Here is a 17728-nt window from a genome sequence, read left to right on the forward strand (position 1 = left end):
AGTGAGAACTGTCAACCAGACTACTGAAGTCACGTCTGAAGTATGCCCCTAGTCTCCACCCTTCCATTCTAAGACCACAAACTGCTTATTCACGTTGTGGTTTGAGTCATGAAGAGAACTCGTATTTACTATGTGAGGAACATGAGGTCTATGTTGTATCACAACCCAAGCCAGGTATGTTCAAAGGAGAAGCTTTCATCATGAAGATGTTTTGAAACATTGTTATGCTCAATAGGATGCCCAAGTCATGGCATCTCACTATGAAAAGAATGATAAAAGCCCACTCATTGGGGTAAAGCTGACACAGTACTTGGGTACTCGTCCGCCCTTTCATCCAGCATGTTCTTCAGACTGTTAGAACAACGATTAAGAGAAAGGAAAAATAAAAGATATACTTTACAGAGAGCAAATTGTAGCCCTCTTGTGCATAGCTTCCTTCATGGAGAGAGAGGATTTTCTAGGACATTGACCTTGAGACATATTTGAAAAGCTTGAGAAGAGTTGGGAGCTTGTGAAAGGCTTGAGAGCATTTGAGAATTTGAGAAGTTGAGAAATGAAAGTGTGAATGAAAATGAACACTTTTCATCTTCTTTTATAGGAAAAGAGCTACCTGCTACATCAGGTCGTAACTCTGCCTGGTTCGCGTTAGGCAGGTACCTTTCAAAAGGACACCGGAAAATGGTGGAGAAAAATGATCGAAAATTTTGGATGGACAACATAATAAACGAAGAAAGCGATGCATGACACCGCTTATCGTATCAGTCCTCCGAGAAAAGCATGGTTGGGGCTAAACATAAGTCATTAGTCTTAGCTAAGGGCTGATTACATTAATCACCATGATTAGCAAAGATTATAAAGATTAGAACAAGATTAGCTTCTCAGCTGAACAAGTTTCGTGAAGGCCAGGGTGCTCACGAGTACGAGAACCGAACGTTCTCCTCATGACGGATCAGACTACCCTGTAGGAGACCCCCAAGGTCTATTAAGAGCAGACCTGGCCGACCAGGAGCCTCTGTAGGATATCTTGGAGGGCCCCAAAGTCTACTAAGAGCATACCTGGCCGACCAGGCTACAAATGAAGCCTCGAGGCCTACCAGGAGCCTCTGTAGGATAGCGTGAAGGGCCCCAAAGTCTACTAAGAGCAATCCTACCAACCAGGCTACAAATGAAGCCTAGAGGCCGACCAGGAGACTCTGTAGGATAGCCCGGAGGACCCCAAGGTCTACCAAGAACATACCTGACCGAGCAGGCCACAAATGAAGCCTTGAGGCTGACCGGGAGCCTCTTTAGGAGAGCCTTGAGGCCTTCCAAAGTTGTTCCGGTGGCCTCCTGTGAAATTCTTTGCAAGTGTGTAAAAAGGGTTGACCTCCAACGGAAACAAGTTTCGTGAAAATTAGGACATCCACCAGAACAAGTTCTATAAGGATCAGAGCGTCAGCAAGAACAAGTTCCGTGAAGACCAAAGGGTTCACGGAAATAAGTTTTGTGAAGAGTAAAGCGTTCAACGTAGCTAGTTCATAGAACTTTTCTCCCGACCGACAAAAATACCACGAGAGTGGCCCCAAGGCCTACCAAGAGCATGCCTAACCGACCAGGCTACAAATGGAGCCTTGAGTCCGACCAGGAGCCTCTGTAGAAGAGCCCTGAGGCCTTCTGAAGTTGTTCTAGAGACTCTCGTGTGAAGTCTCTTGAAAATTTCTTGGAAATGATAACTCTCGGCATAAATAAGTTTCGTGAAGACTAAAACGTCTACGAGAATGAGTTCATTGGAGTACAGAAAATCCTATAAAGTAAGTTCGAAAAAGTTCAATGGAGCACAAGACAACCTATAGAACAAGTTCAATAGAGCACAAAACGTTCAGTAGAACGAGTACATAACGTTTGATAGAATGAGTATAGAACGTTCACTAGAACAAGGGTAGAAGAACCACGAGGGACTCTAGGACCACCAAGAGATTAATTCCATGGATGGTCAAGAGCAAGAAAAGCCTAGAAGAATACACGAAGGGCTTGAGTCTGGGTAGAAGGTTCTGCAAAAAAAATTTGGAACCAATTAGCAGGAGAAAAAAGCCATCAATGTTATTGATATGGATAGAAAATATATCCCAAAAATATATTAAATGTCACATTAATTATATTTGGGCTTCTTGTCTGAAGTCCAGTACAAACTTGTCTGGTCCAAGCTCGTAGCAGACTTAAGACGACCCATATAGTCAAGGCCCACCAGCAGAGGTCGTCAAGGTCAACGAACATAAGTTGTTCACGGACTAGGCCCAATACGTCTAGAAGAGCAGAGACATGTGTCCTAAATGGACTCAAAGTCCTACATAGAAGGTTCTGAAGTTCCTTCCCTTATAGGACTCCTAATTACCATCTAAGTTGGAGACTTGTCCACCAAGTCTCCCAACACAAGTCTAACCCTAGACTCACCTCTATATAAAGGGCTCTACCTCTCATCCTAGAACTACGTTTTTTGCTTGATTCTCTACCACACAGAGATACGTAGGCATCTTGCAAGGACCGATAATCCCGAACGCGAGAGCAGCCATTAAAGTTTGAAGCTCACAAACCCTAGTATTAATTACTAACACACTCTAGTTTTTATTCCACAACAATTATCCAATAACCAAACAAAACAGTTTCAGAAGTAAACCAAATTTGCAACCAATACCAAAACCACAAGCAAAACTGAATCCAAATCTAAAACCAAACCAAATAATCAATTCAAACAAACTCCAAATAACTGAATTCAAGTCAACATACTGTAACCAAAAATAACTAAATAAAACTGTATCCAAATTAAATCAAATCTTGTGAAGGGCAAGTGTTCCTAGAACACCAGATTAATTAAAATATTTTGCTTATAGCACCATATAGCAATCCCTCGAAAGGCTAATATGCCTAGAACACCAAATAAACTTAAACAATCTCCCGAAGGGCCAATGTGCTTTAAGCATCAAAGAAACTAAACCAATCACTTGAATGGCCAATGTGCCAAAAACACCAAATAAACTATACCAATCACTCGAAGGTCATCAACACGAGAAAAGTAAAGGAATATGAGTGGGAAAGAAAAAACAATATTATCAAAAAGACATTATTATCAAAGAAATACTGAGAGTGTGTATTAGAGTCCCAACCAAATCAGCAGAAAAGACTTCAACCAAAATAAATTTTGTTTACCCCAAAATTTTTTAACAAATTCGAAGAAAAAAAGTAATCATGATTAAAATTCAAAATCATCCAAAGAAGCGATTTGGAGAAAAAGACGAGAAAAAAATAATTATCAAAACACATGTTTAAACCCATCATGTGTTAACCACAACGATCGACTCTCTATCAACCTATGCCGGATAGAACTATAGCTCTTGATACCATAATAAAATAAAAGAGGAGAGAAGAAAAGTAGAGTTTTATTATAATATTTTACTTGTTCTCCATATTAGAATGAAAGAGGGGTTTATATAGTCAACAACCAAATAATAATAAAGGAAAACATCCTAACAAGAAAATTATTACAGTAATGAAACTATTCAATAATAAAAATATTATATATGTGAACAGTCAAAAATCTTGTTCGTGTATCGACTAATTAAGGAAAAGGCTTTTCACGAACATTTCATGAACTATGGTTTAAGAAATAACTCATGAATATTATTCACGAACTTTTGTTCGCAAACGACTTCTTTTACAAACTCGTTCTCACAATTTCATGAATGTTAGCATGAATTTCACTTATCTCTCTTTTCTAAAATAAAAAAATTATCAAATAAATTTAATAAAAATTATCAACTTTTTTTGTTCGTGTATCGACTCATTAAAGGATCTATATAGACGAGGATGTTCACGAACATTACTCACGAACCTATTTATGATCACTATAGTCGAACTTGTTCGCGAACTTTTAACCCCAAATATATTGTGTTCAAGTTAATTTACAAATCCAACCTTAAAATTGTGTTTATATTCGACTTATTTATAAATTGAACCTAATTCAAGCCAAGCTTTTTTCGAATTGAATGTTGAACTATTCGTGAATTTATCAACTCATTTTACAGCGCTAAAAGCAATTTTTATCAGAAATAGTTAAAATGCCTGTCAAAGGTAATTACCTAAATTATAGCTAAAATTATAAACAAAGTCACAAAAATTTTATCCTTTAGAGGGATGAAATTTTTTACATATTTTTATAAATTTATTTATAACATGACATGTAAACTTTTAGTTAAGACTTTGTTATGATCGGATATGTGACAAGTAGAGCTGGCCAAACGAACGGTTTGGCTCGGCACGATCGCAATTCGGTTCACCAAAAAATCGTCTAACTCGGATCGCCACGTGCCAGGTCATTATTCGGCACAAACCGTGTAGGATAACGAACCGAATACGAACAGGAAATTCTGAAACCGGAACCGGCCCGGAATCGGCCCGCCAGAACGTATACGAATTGGTGAGTTTGCTTTAGTCGGCTCGGCACGCCACGTGACGAATAATTCGCCTACAACTTCATTTAACTATGAGTTAAATTCTGTAATGAAATACAATTACTAGATCTTCAACTATGATATCTACATTATTATATGCCACATATACAAATAAATTTTTAAAATTTGGAAACCTGCTAATCCATGTGCTCCATGTGTCAGATTGTGTGTCACAGTGTCAGTAATGTAAGTAAGTACAATACAAATAAATAATAAATAATATATATATGTGGAAGAACATGAAAAAGTAACCGGTTTATTCTCCAATTCGCGAGTTGAATCGCGAATAATTCGGCACGGAACTCTTTCTTCACGTCTTATCAATGAACCGTATAATTCGTTTAATTCGCGGGCCGTTAACGATTTACTATTTTAATTGTTCTGCCCAGCTCGGCACGGACCGTTGTTCTTCACGGGCCGCTCACGCTCGGCCCGATCGTTTGGCCACGTCCCTATAATTTATCGGATCGAATAATTAAAACTAACAGATACTTATATACCCTTTAAAATGGTGTTGACCACTGACAACATTATTTCAAAAATAGAAATATGTACAACCGCATTAAGGAGAAATAGCTAGATTGACAGAGACAAATCGTCAATAACACGTTATAATTAATATGAGATTAGCAAAAAATTAAGTTGATGCATTAACAAGAGTATCTAATTAGTTAAGTAGGAGTAGTAATTACTCAATCTCAGAAAAGTCAATTTACAAATTATGTGGCTGAGCACAACTGTAGAGCAAAGAAATTAAAAGGATTAAAGGCATAGAAGAGATCCAATAGCGACGTCGTCCCCGCACATGGCCTTCTCTATAAGAAAATGCATGTGTATGTAACACATGGGATCCAGAAAGGATCACACACTTAACTAGATGATTTGCAAGATGTGGTCTAGAAATAAGACACAAGTATGACATCTTCGATAATATTAAAAGATTGTGATAATTTTATAACGAAACATATTTGACATTGGTCCTAGTGGTCGAATACACAATCTTGGATTTCTTGATTATACAGAGAGGGTTGGGGACATTTTGATTTGTCCTCACGAACCAAACAAAAAAATATACAGACATATAATTTAATTTAAAGTAATAATTATGACATCCCTCATAATTCAAACAATTACAACCCAAAAAAAAGAAGTAAACACTTATCTATGTGTATGATTATTGCCTGTCACCAGAAAAGAAAAGAATCTTCCGGTGAAGTTTCGACGGCACGACGAATACTTGCTATCCGTTAGGTCACGAGCTTGAACCTGGTCATAAAAATATAAAAACGAGACTGGCGAATATTTATCATGCATCATGAATCATGATCCTCCACAAATTTGAAATTGCACTGAACTTTAGCGGGAACCGCGAGAATTGTTATGGTATAGATCATGTGATGATCTTGGGAGATAAACCGTAGAGTTGGAGACTGCACAAGTGGTTTTGCAGGAGTTTGTGTACATGCTGACAAGCCCTAACCGATCACTTAAAGTTCTTGTTATTCTCGAACTTTTCCAGAAATTACCAATGCTGCCTTGTCCATTATCATTGCCTTTAGAACACTCGACTAATGCTGCGAAGAAGGGGTCTTTTCGTAAACTAGAAGGTGTAGCAGTATGCTTCTTTTGAGTTGTTGGAGTGACATCTTTGCCTTTTTGAACTGGATTTCCAGCTGGAGGCAATGGGAGTAGACTTGTATTAAGTGAAGGGTCATTACATTTTTTCTTGGAGAGTTGTTTGTTTTTTGGAATTCCGGGGATTTGTTCCCAGGAAAACGGGACTTGGCCGGAATGAAGAGGAGTTGTAGGGCTAAAAGGAGAATTATTAGCAACACTTTCGTCTAGTGAAAATGAAGCTAGAGATGAATTTGATGATGAAAAGGACGGCGAAGAAGAAAGAGAAAGTGTTCGACGAGACGATGGCCGAGGAATAAGAGGGGAAAATGGAGATTGATCGGCATCATGATCGGGAACAAGTTTCTGGGAACGGCCATTAGAGGGTGCAGCAGGGGAATAAGGCATGACTTTTTGGTAGTGAGTAGAAGAGCTGTGGTTGATGTGTGTTTGTAATGAGGGCCTGTTTTGTTCTATAATTTCTTGTAATTATATTGATCTACATCTTTATATTAATTTAAATAAATATATATATACGGTGGATGGATGGAAGTAGCAATCATATCGTGTGTCGCTCTCAGTGTTTTGTTAGTGAAAGGAAGAGAGGGAGATTTTTAACTTGCAAAAACGACCCCATATGGCTTTATGCAACTTGGCAAAAGGTTAAGGAAGAAACTGAGGGGCAAAACTATAATTTGGATCTGTGTCAGTGTCACCGCCTGAGTGTGTTAAGCTTGTAAAACTCGGAGAATCCTGCTCTGTAATACAGATCGATCTAACTGATTCATACTACACCAATGTTCACTTCAAGTTTGAACTGGCAGAAATACAAATATATGGAGACTGGAAATTACAAATCTAACCGATTAACATGTCAACATGAAATAGTTTAATTTATTGTGATACGCATATTGATCTACATGGTCATTCAATCACCTAGATCCCAAATTATTATGGCTCCGTCCTTTTGACACATTTATGCGTTCAATTCAGTTTCACCACACATTTGCTTAAAAATGACACATAAGCTACTGACATCCAGACGAGGGGGTGTTCCTAGGTTAATTCTTTTTTTCTGTTATGGTTTTCATCTCTCTTATTTAATTAAATAATTTATATTTGGTTTTAGTAGCTCCAAAAATGATATCATGTAACTTCCGAGGTTTATTCTATTTTTTCAATTTTCCTCATCTTCCCTGTTGTTATATAAAACTGGTATACTTTTCATATTTAACAAGTTTTTGTAATAAAATAAAAAATACTATATATATAATACAAGCAATAATTATTTTAATAAAAATAAGTATAAGTAACTTCATAAATCGGAAATCATAAATCAGGTTAAATTGTTATCATTTTTGAAATGTATGGAATGAGTGAGTTTGATTTAAAATACTTTTACTATATAATTTTAATTTTTATCTTATAAAATAGGGAACACAATTAGATTATATTTAGTTATAAATATTACATGTGTTTTGCTTCATTTTGTTAAAAACAAAAAAATGTTATTTATATTTTTTTGGCAAAATTCGATTTTCTGCAATTTGACGTAACTAGATTCAACCTAGACTGCAAACTCAAATCCAACTAAAAAAACTCGATGCGACTATTTGCATATATTATTGAGTTTGGCTGCACTATATTTTTTTAAAATATTTTCAGAAAATATTAAAATCTCCAAAATACTTAGAAAAATTAATATTTTTGATAATTTGCTTTGATTTTCAACGTACGTCATATTTTTTTTAATTTTAAACCATGCATTAAAATAAAACTAGGGTACATAGCCAATAAATATTATTATACACGCCCGCAAGGGTTGGTTCAGCTGGTTAGAGAGGGGATAATTATCCTCTTAGTCACAGGTTCGAATCCCATGGTAGGAGAATTTATTATTATGCCTCCACAGCCCGTCGCTTAAATGCAGATAAAAGAAATATATTATTATACACTAAACTTTTAGTTGCATGAAGAAATTTTAACCATTAAAAACATCATAATATTTTACAAAAATTAATAAAAATTAAATATATAAATAAAATCGGTATCCAGCTCCCCGGTGTGAATGATTAAATTTATACTCTCATACACTACTTCTATTTTAAATTAATTTTAAATAGTGTATTATAGTTTTTAATAATATAATTGTAAATTATATCGATTACAAATATTTTTGAGTTTTAAAGGTATCAAGTTTTATGTGGTTGTAACAGCCCGCAATTCCGGACTATTAAATCTAAATCGAAACTAATACAACATACAATTTACTAATCGAATTTCAATTACAAATGTCACTATTAGAAAAGCGCAGTTAACGGAAATCCAAAATCAATCTAATCCAAACCTAAGGTCCTCAAAACTCCAATGATATCCAACTTGAACCTTAGACGAAACTTGAAATATTAAAAGAATGAGTGGCGAAGTCCAACAAGTACAAATTGACTAACTCCTTAACACAAAAATAATGGGTGTTTTAATAAAACGTTTTTTCTCAAAACAATAATAATTTTGTAAAATAATTTCTAAAAATAGATCCAACCCAAAGTTTTATATTTCCAAGTTCAGAATTTAAAACAGAACAGAGCAGATTTTATAATAGATCAGAATAGAGTAAAACAGAACGAAGCGATCATTCTTATAAATACCACAGTCTTGATCTACGACCACACTTTGCCAGTAGTCGGCATCTTATTCTTATTCTTATATACCACACTTTGTCAGTGGTCAGTATCTAAAGTTCAATAATTACACGTCCTTGATAGGTATCTAAAGTTGCACACTTGTGCGCCTAATAAGGATATCTAAGGCTAGTTCCGGAGGTATAGCGTAAATTACGAATGGGTTCGAAAATATATAGACTGAGTATCAAACGATTCTCGTATCTTATTTCTTATACACTTCGAAACAAAATTCTTATATCTTATACGAAATTCAAAAATCAGAGTATCAAAATTTTTCGAAAATAAAAATAAGTCAAAAGGTACTTACTTCAAAGTCTGACCAGATCTGAATTTACTCTTTTTGACCCTCTAAACGATGTTATCTTGAAAAATACGAAACACGAAAGTTGTAGAGAATGAAAAGACCTTTCCGAAAAGTCCATAATCATCAAATTCCTGACTTAAGATAAATTTTCTACAAATAATGATATAAAATAAATTACAATATGAAGCATCAATAATTATATTAAACTATTTTTTAATTTTAGTGGAGACTAAAAAAAATTAACACTAAGTTTATTATAACGTAGTGGGGGATATATTCGCCCCTAGCCCTAATTTTTATACGATTAAAATATTATTTTTATAAATTTATAATGTGAAAGAGTTCAGACAATAAAGAAAATAATAAATTTTAACACATATGTTATATTAAGTTTATCAAGGTCAAATACGAAAATAAAATAATAACTAAATATATAATTACAAAAAGTAATTTTTTTTGGAAAATATATTATCTAAAAAGAACATAAAATTTGACCGGGGAATAAAATTATCATCTTAAAATTTATTAATTTTTTTATAAAAAATGATAATCATCCCATGCATAACACTAATATAAAGCCGGTAGTTTTTATCAAGCGATAATGGTTACTTGAAATGGAAAGTTGAAAATCATATATATTCAACTTCTTAATTAAAATAAAAAATACTTATTCAAAATAAGTTAACATAACTTTCCAACTAAAAGAAGTTGAATGTAAAAGTATTTTTTCAAATTTTTAAACACCGTAAAAAAACACCACCTTATTATAAAGAATTTATGTATAACTAAACTTCAAAAATCCATAAATATGAGACCTCGTCAAAAAATACACATTCCCCATGATATTCTTTTTGGAGTTACGAAAATCACACATAAATAATTTCTTAATTAAAATAATAGAGGTGTATTCAGTTCAGATTTTAAAACACTTATAACAATTCATTGATATTGTATGATTTTAATTATACACATCAGAGTTGTTGACTTATTCTTGTAGAGTCTTAATGATGTTTACAAATCCATCAAAATCTCTTGAATTTTGCTAAAATTTCTGAAAACCACAAATACACTAGCAAATCTATCAAAATCTACAATTTTATAAATTATAAAAAAAATCATAAATTTTTGAATACCACCAAATTTTAATAATTTATTTAAAATAAATTGAGAACCACCAGATTTTAATGGACTTTCTAATATATAAATTGAATACCTCCAGATTTTAAAAGACTTTTTTGAATTTCTATTGAATATCATCAGGTTTTAAAGGATTTTTTTAATATCCAAATAGAATACTCTAAGATTTTGAAAATCAAAAAAAAAATCTTTAAAATTCCAACTGAATACTCTAAGATTTTTAAAATCCAAAAAAATTGTTTAAATTCCCAATGAATACACAGCTCTGAACTTTTTATACTTAAAATAAGTTAACATCACTTGCAAATTAAAACAATTTGACAACAAAATTAAAATTTATTAATTTAATATAATAGACAAGAAAACAGAATCTTCCTGATAATTTTACACCTACAACTACAAATAACTACAAATAACGTCTAATTACCCATTTGTACAAGGTAGATAAGGGGATAAGGTGGGAGGAGAAAAAATTAAAAAAAAACAAAAAAAAATTATCTGCGTACGCCATTTTATCTGGATAACTTCTGTAGAATCCCATTGCCATTTTTGAAAATAGATCGAATAAGTACGTTACTTTTGAAAATTGAACAAACCATACAAAAGGGTCGGAGCCTATTATTATCAAGGAGTGTTCCAAGATGGCCCGTGTTTATATGGATAGTAAAGATTTCTCTGTTTCGATCCTCAGTTTCTTAAGAATACCCTGAATTTTACAATTGAGCTGGCACACTATTTCATTATTTTAATTCATGAATGTATATGTATGAACCTGTGTTTCATTTCGTCTAATTATTAGAAAAATAATCATTTATTCATGTTACACATAAGTAATTGGCTACAAATTCGCAAATTTTATAATTGTTGTGTGTATGAGACCTCGATTTCGATTAATTTGTTCTTATTTTTGGTTTATAATAATTTTTAGGACTAAATGAGGAGTAATCTATGTATATTATAAAACCTGTTGTGTATTTACTATCAAAAAGACTACAGTACCCCACCGTATTTGTCACTTATTACGTACTACTGCCACTTGACCGACTTGACTTATACTACTCTTTCATCACAACCGTTCATTCCGGACCAAGTGTTGAAAATCAGACAACATCAGTGTACAGCCTTTACCCCATTGCCTTACTTTACCAAATTACTTCTCAAATTCAAAATTTTAGAGCATCGAGCCCAATGGAAAGCTGAGCTCCGAGATTGAGCCCCATCTGCGATTCTTTTTTCTCTGCCATCTCTTCTTGAATTTGGAGTTGTAAGTTCTCTACAATCTTTATTCTTTTTGTTATTAGGTAATATTTATTAATTACTTCCAATCTTGATGTTGATTTGTAGTTATAAATGGTTCGTTAAGTCTGTGAAGCCAGCTGAGAGGAAACAATGAGTTGTGAAAATTCTAATCCAAACGCAAATAACATAAATTTGTTGAATGAGAAAGTATCATCGCCTCCAAGATGTCATAATGTTTGTGAGTTTTTTAGTCACCGGTTCCTCGCAATAATTACATTACTAAAATTGTTAATTTAGTTGCTTGGTAATGTTAAATATTTTGTTGGTGTAGATGGTGAGCCTGTGAAGCGTAGGTACCAAAGAAAAGAAACTGTACCTCTCATGTTTGACGTTTGTGAGTTCATTTAACACTTAATTTCACTATTTTGGGCATGGAATTATAACTCCTTTGTGATCCTTTGCTTTACTTGCTGTTAGTTAATTATGATCAACGAGTGATGTTGGACAAAGTGAAGAGAACAAACAACAAGAGTAATGCAGAATTAATGCAACAAAATGTTGAAAATATTCCTCCAGGTACGCGAATATAAAAGTAGATTTACTCCATCTAAATTTTTTCGTATGCCCTGTGATTCATAAGTCAACTTATTTTGTAGCAAGATCAGTTGTGAAAGACAATGAAACACCTCGCGGCAAGCGATGTTCACTTTTAAATTACACTTCCATTAGTGGAGCAAAGTCTATTTTTCCCACTACATCTCCTCCTCGCTGTCATAATGTTTGTGAGTATATGATTGTTAGACATTTTAATGGTTGCCTTTTGTTTAACATATCGTACAACTCACCCTTTTATATTTTTACAGATGATCAACCTGTAAAGAGAAGAAACAGTGGTACAAGAACCAAGCTTGTGCTGTTAGAAGTTTGTGAGTGAAATTGATATGTTTGATATGAATAAACCCATTATAATGGCTTTGTTTTGTGTTTAATAGTAATTGATGAGACCACAGAATTTTCAGGACACTCCCATTACTGGACAAACATGTTATGCCCATTCTGTTACAACTCAGAATATTAATGGTGAGACATGTTTACATTAACCGAAGAGTAATTATATGAATACAACTTAAATTGTTCATGTACTTGAAATGTAGATTTTTCTGGTGTGGATAACTTCTCACCAGAATTTTGTGGCAGTTCTATACGTTCTCATTTCCCAAAACCACCCTTACATACTCTGAGAGCGAAGAGAAAGATTTATAACAAACCAACAGCAGAAGGAACTCAGTTTGAAAGAAGTCCTTTATCAAATCTAACCAATGTTTGTAAGTACTAGATGAATTTTAATGTTTCGTTTACTAATATGTAAATTTCATGATTGTGTTGGTAATAATTTGTTCCATATAGCTAATTACTTCAACGACATAAGATATCCTTTCAAAAGGAAACCAAATGGGACGAGAAGCACCAGTAGCACTGTCAATATTCATTGCAATTTGGCAGAGCCTCCCAAATCTGTCTCTGGAAGTACTTTGAATGGAGGTTATAAAATTTCATCCACTACCAAAAACATCAAAATCCTAATATTTTGGCCTGCATGTAAAAATTGTTTCTTGACGTAAGGTTTTAATATTTTGTGCGTATACTTAACATTACAAGGTTGTTCAGATACTCAACCAAGTTTGGTGAAACAGTTTGGCTCTACAAATCAAAGATTAAATTTTGAATTGGATATTCGACCTACAACTTCTGAATTTAATTTTGACAGTATAGGTATGTAGTTAAAATTTCTGAAATTGACATTTTGAAATCAGTAAAACTATGCTTAAATTTATTTTTGTTGTAAAGTACTCTACCATAAGGGACACAGAAATTCCAGATGTTGATTGATATTCAGATGACGGTATCACTCATTTGACCCGCTTGATTTGTATTAGAATTAATTGTTAGCTTTTCACTGAATACCAATTTTATTATTTCATATATCATAGAGAATGAAGATAACGTTCGGTGGGAATATGATGCAAATAATAGTGGAGGAATTAAAGGTACAAATTTTGAATTTAATACATAAACATTATCGGAGGAAGATAATGTTCCTCATATTTAAGATTAAATATTGTGGATTTGTAGTCATAAGTTTCCTCATTTTGTAGTGGTGTCAGAATATGTGTCGTTAGGGCCTCCAAATGTCAAGTGTTCTACATGCGAAGCTTGGATGTGGAAGGAAGAACGTGTTAACAAATACTGCACGAAAGGAATTCCAGAATTCTCCATATGTTGTGGTAAGGGTGAAATTCAACTGCCAAAGGAAAAACCTACTCCAAGCTACATCTGGCAGTTGTTGAATGAAAAAAGAACAGAAGCACATTTTATGGATTGCATTCGTATGTATAACAACTTATTTGCCTTCACATCAATGGGTGGTAGGGTTGATCATTCTGTCAACTGTGGTGGTGCGCCTTATGTATACCGTTTAAATGGTCAGAATCACTATCTTTTTGGTTCACTTATCCCAGATGAAGGGAAACCACCAAAATTTTATCAACTGTATATTTATGATACTGCCAATGAGACAAATAATCGTCTGAGATGGATTAATGTCCAAGATGGGAAAAAAGTAGAAGCTGAAATTATTGAAGGATTAACGAAGATGTTGGATGTAACCAATGAACTGGTGCATGAATTTAGGACTCAAAGAGATCATTTTGACCAAGACCAAGTCACTGAACTTGAAATTACTTTGAAGATATCACGTTCGGACAGCGGTCGCGAGAATCACATTGTATCGGCTGATGATATTGTTGGGATAATGGTTGGTGACCTTGATGAAAATTGTGGTACCAGGGATATTGTTATTCATTCTCATGAAAATGACTTGCAACGAATATCTGACATTCATCCAAAATTAATGGCATTACAGTACCCACTTCTGTTCCCACTGGTGATGATGGTTTTCATATCCAGCTGAAGTACGGTCATTCATGCAAGAAGAAATCGAGAAAGAGACAACTCATATCAATGAAAGAGTATTATTCATATAAGTTTCAAGTCCGTCTAAATGAAGGTATATACTTGAACTTGAGATTCGTGTATTAGTAATTTAAATGTGGCAGATTGTTACCGTGAAGCAAATTATTTATGCACTTTATTTTTCAGTTTATAAAATATGAATGATTGTTACTATAACCCAAAATTGTTATGAACATGTATGACTCCCCGTCTAGGTGGACGGCTGTACCAACAATATGTTGTAGATGCGTTCTCCACAATTGAACAGGTGCGACTTTGGTGGTTCCGTAAACATCAGACCACTCTCCTTAACGAGCTTTATAGACAAATAAGTGATTCTGTGAGGAGTGGAGAGGTAGATTCATGCAATGTGGGAAAGGGAATTATACTTCCAGCTGGATTTGTAGGGTCCAGGCGATATATGCAACAAAACTTTCAGGATGCACTTGCCGTTTGTCGATATATAGGTCATCCCGGTATTTTTCTGACAATGACCACCAATCCTCTATGGGATGAAATTGTTCAAATAATGAAGCTTACGCTACACTGTTTGCACGCAAATTCTCCTGATATCATTGCAAGAGTGTTCAAATTAAAACTTGATCAGTTATTGGATGATATTAGGAAGAATAATGTATTTGGAAGGTGCATTTGAGGTATTATTTTCATCAATTTCATACAATCTGCTAAATATTACATTTTGTTGACTATCTGTAAAATAAAAATTGAATGTAATACCATTTTTTTGAATAGTGATGTACGTGGTTGAATTTAAAAAATGTGGACTTCCCCATGTCCACATGTTGATTTGGTTAGATGCTGATTCTAAGAAGAATCTCATAAAGAATGTTGACAATTTTGTTTCAGCCGAAATTCCTGATCCTCTTAAAGATAAAGCTGGGTATGAAGCGGTTAAAGCTTTCGAAATTCATGAACCCTGTGGTGCCAAATTTCAAAAATCTCTATGTATGAAAGATCAAAAATGTATACGTCATTTCCCTAAAAAGTAAGCTGTTCCAAAACACTAATGTACCAATTTCAAGTTCCCTTTATATAAACTGCACTTATATTTTTTTATTTTCTTCACAGATATTCACCTAGCACCACATTTGATGAATCTGGATTCCCTGTTTACAGACGTCGTAAGACTGATGTTACTGTTAATGTTCGAAAAGAAGATTTGGACAATAAGTGGGTTGTTCCTTATAACCGTAATCTTTTGGTCAAATATCAGTGTCACATGAATGTGGAGATTTGTTGTCACACGAGGAGCATTAAATACCTCTTCAAGTATTGTTTAAAAGGACATGACAGAGCAACAGTCGAGATCAAAGGCCACAAAAAGAGGGATGACCAGTTGAACAACAGGGTACCGGTAGACTGAAATAAATGAATATTTTGATGGTAGATATATTTGTGCAGCTGAATCTGCTTATCACATCTTTGGGTACAATATTCATTACAGGACTACATCAGTTCAACGACTTTCCTTTCAGTTGCCGGGATATCCGGGTGCCAGGGTATACACATATGATGAGATACCACAACATTATATATGGAATGAATCTGATACCATTTGGAATATACGCAGAAGAGGGAAGCAGATTGGAAGGTTATTCTTTACTCATCATAGCTCTGGGAATTATGGTACCTACGTTTGTTGCTAACAAAAGTTCGTGATCCTTCTTCATTCCAAAGCTTGAGAATTGTTAATGGAAAAGTCTTTCTAACTTTTTGCGCAACATGTAAAAAATACGGTCTTCTAGATGATGACAATGAATGGCATCAAGTACACCAGCAGTGTGCCGCATTTGGATTTGCCCCACAAATTCGGCAACTCTTTGTTCACATCATAATCAATTGCAGAGTCACTAATCTGCGTAAATTGTGGACTAACCATTCCAAATATATGGTTGATGATATTCTGATGCGAAGGCGCCAACAATTGAAGAAGCCACAATTACTTCTCAATGACAAACAACTAGAATATTATGCTCTTGCATGTACATGTCCAATTTTTTGTAATTATTTAAAATACCATGACCCTATTTTTTATAATTATTTAAAATACTGTGACCCTGTTCAAAATTTTGAATTCTAAATATTTATTTTACAGAAATTGACATGCTCCTCAAGACCATTGGGAAATTACTGAAACATTTCACTGACATGCCTCAACCTCCAAAGACTTATTTAGACAGCAGCTCAAACAGTTTGATAACAGATGAAACAAGTTATGACCTTGACAAAATGGCACGTGAACATCAATTATTACTCTCTCATTGTAATGCATAACAGTTGGAAGTATATAATTGTATCATGGAGGCATTACAAAAAATTACGGTGGTTTGTTCTTTGTATATGGCAGTGGAGGATATGGTAAGACAAACCTGTGGAAACTCCTGATTACCAAGTTAAGATCTGAAAGTAAGATTATACTGCTGGTTGCTTCTGCGGGCATAGCAGCCACTCTTATACCCGGAGGCCGTACTGCCCATTCCCGTTTTAAAATACCAATTGTTTTGGATGCCCATTCTACATGTGCAATATCTCACAAAGCAGACATTGCCCAACTAATTCAACAAACCAGTGTTATCATATGGGATGAAGCTCCAATGCAGCACCGCTTTTCTTTTGAATGTCTTGATCGTTCTCTAAGAGATATTATGAAAACAGTTCATCCTCATCGGTTTCATATGCCATTTGGTGGAATTATTGTCATTCTAGGTGGTGATTTTCGCAAAATCCTACTAGTGATTCCCAGTGCTTCAAGAAGCCAAGTGGTATCATCATGTATCACAAGATCTAAATTGTGTGATATAGTTCAATAAAGGAATTGAAAGAAAACATGCGTCTCACTAAAGGAATCAATGATATTGAAATTCTAAGAATGGCAAACTTTGCCAAATGGGTCCTTAATATCGATGATGGAAAGATTGATAGAGCACGTCATAGAGATGCTGAAGAGGATATTGTAAATTCCACCAGAATTCTGCAACCTTGGAAATGTTAATTCCGTAGATGATATGATAGAAACTACATTTCCTGACTTGCAGCACAAATTTCAAAACCCAAGGTACTTGAGTGAGCGTGATATTCTTACTCCGACAAACAACACAGTTTGTCATATTAATGATCTTATTGTTGACAAAATTCCCGGTGACACGATTTCATACTTTAGTACCGATAGTGCCGAAGATTTCCCAGGAAGTGAAATAGAGCTCAATAACTATTTCCCCCCTGAATATTTAAAC

The 17728-nt window shown here is 34.3% G+C and overlaps 1 protein-coding gene across 1 annotated transcript; it reads right to left on the reverse strand.

Moving 5' to 3' along the window:
* Positions 1-5465: 5465 nt before the first annotated feature.
* On the reverse strand, positions 5466-6676 carry LOC141712428 (uncharacterized). Its single transcript, XM_074515364.1, has one exon. The coding sequence runs from the start codon at positions 6504-6506 to the stop codon at positions 5841-5843; it is 666 nt and encodes a 221-aa protein (XP_074371465.1). The 5' UTR covers positions 6507-6676; the 3' UTR covers positions 5466-5840.
* Positions 6677-17728: the final 11052 nt, after the last annotated feature.

Source organism: Apium graveolens, chromosome 3 (assembly GCF_009905375.1).
Source record: "Apium graveolens cultivar Ventura chromosome 3, ASM990537v1, whole genome shotgun sequence".
Lineage (NCBI taxonomy): Eukaryota > Viridiplantae > Streptophyta > Magnoliopsida > Apiales > Apiaceae > Apium > Apium graveolens.

What these genes read in the sequence shown, in the direction of transcription:
- LOC141712428 (XM_074515364.1), bottom strand. Translation starts at nt 6,506, where the DNA reads ATGCCTTATTCCCCTGCTGCACCCTCTAATGGCCGTTCCCAGAAACTT.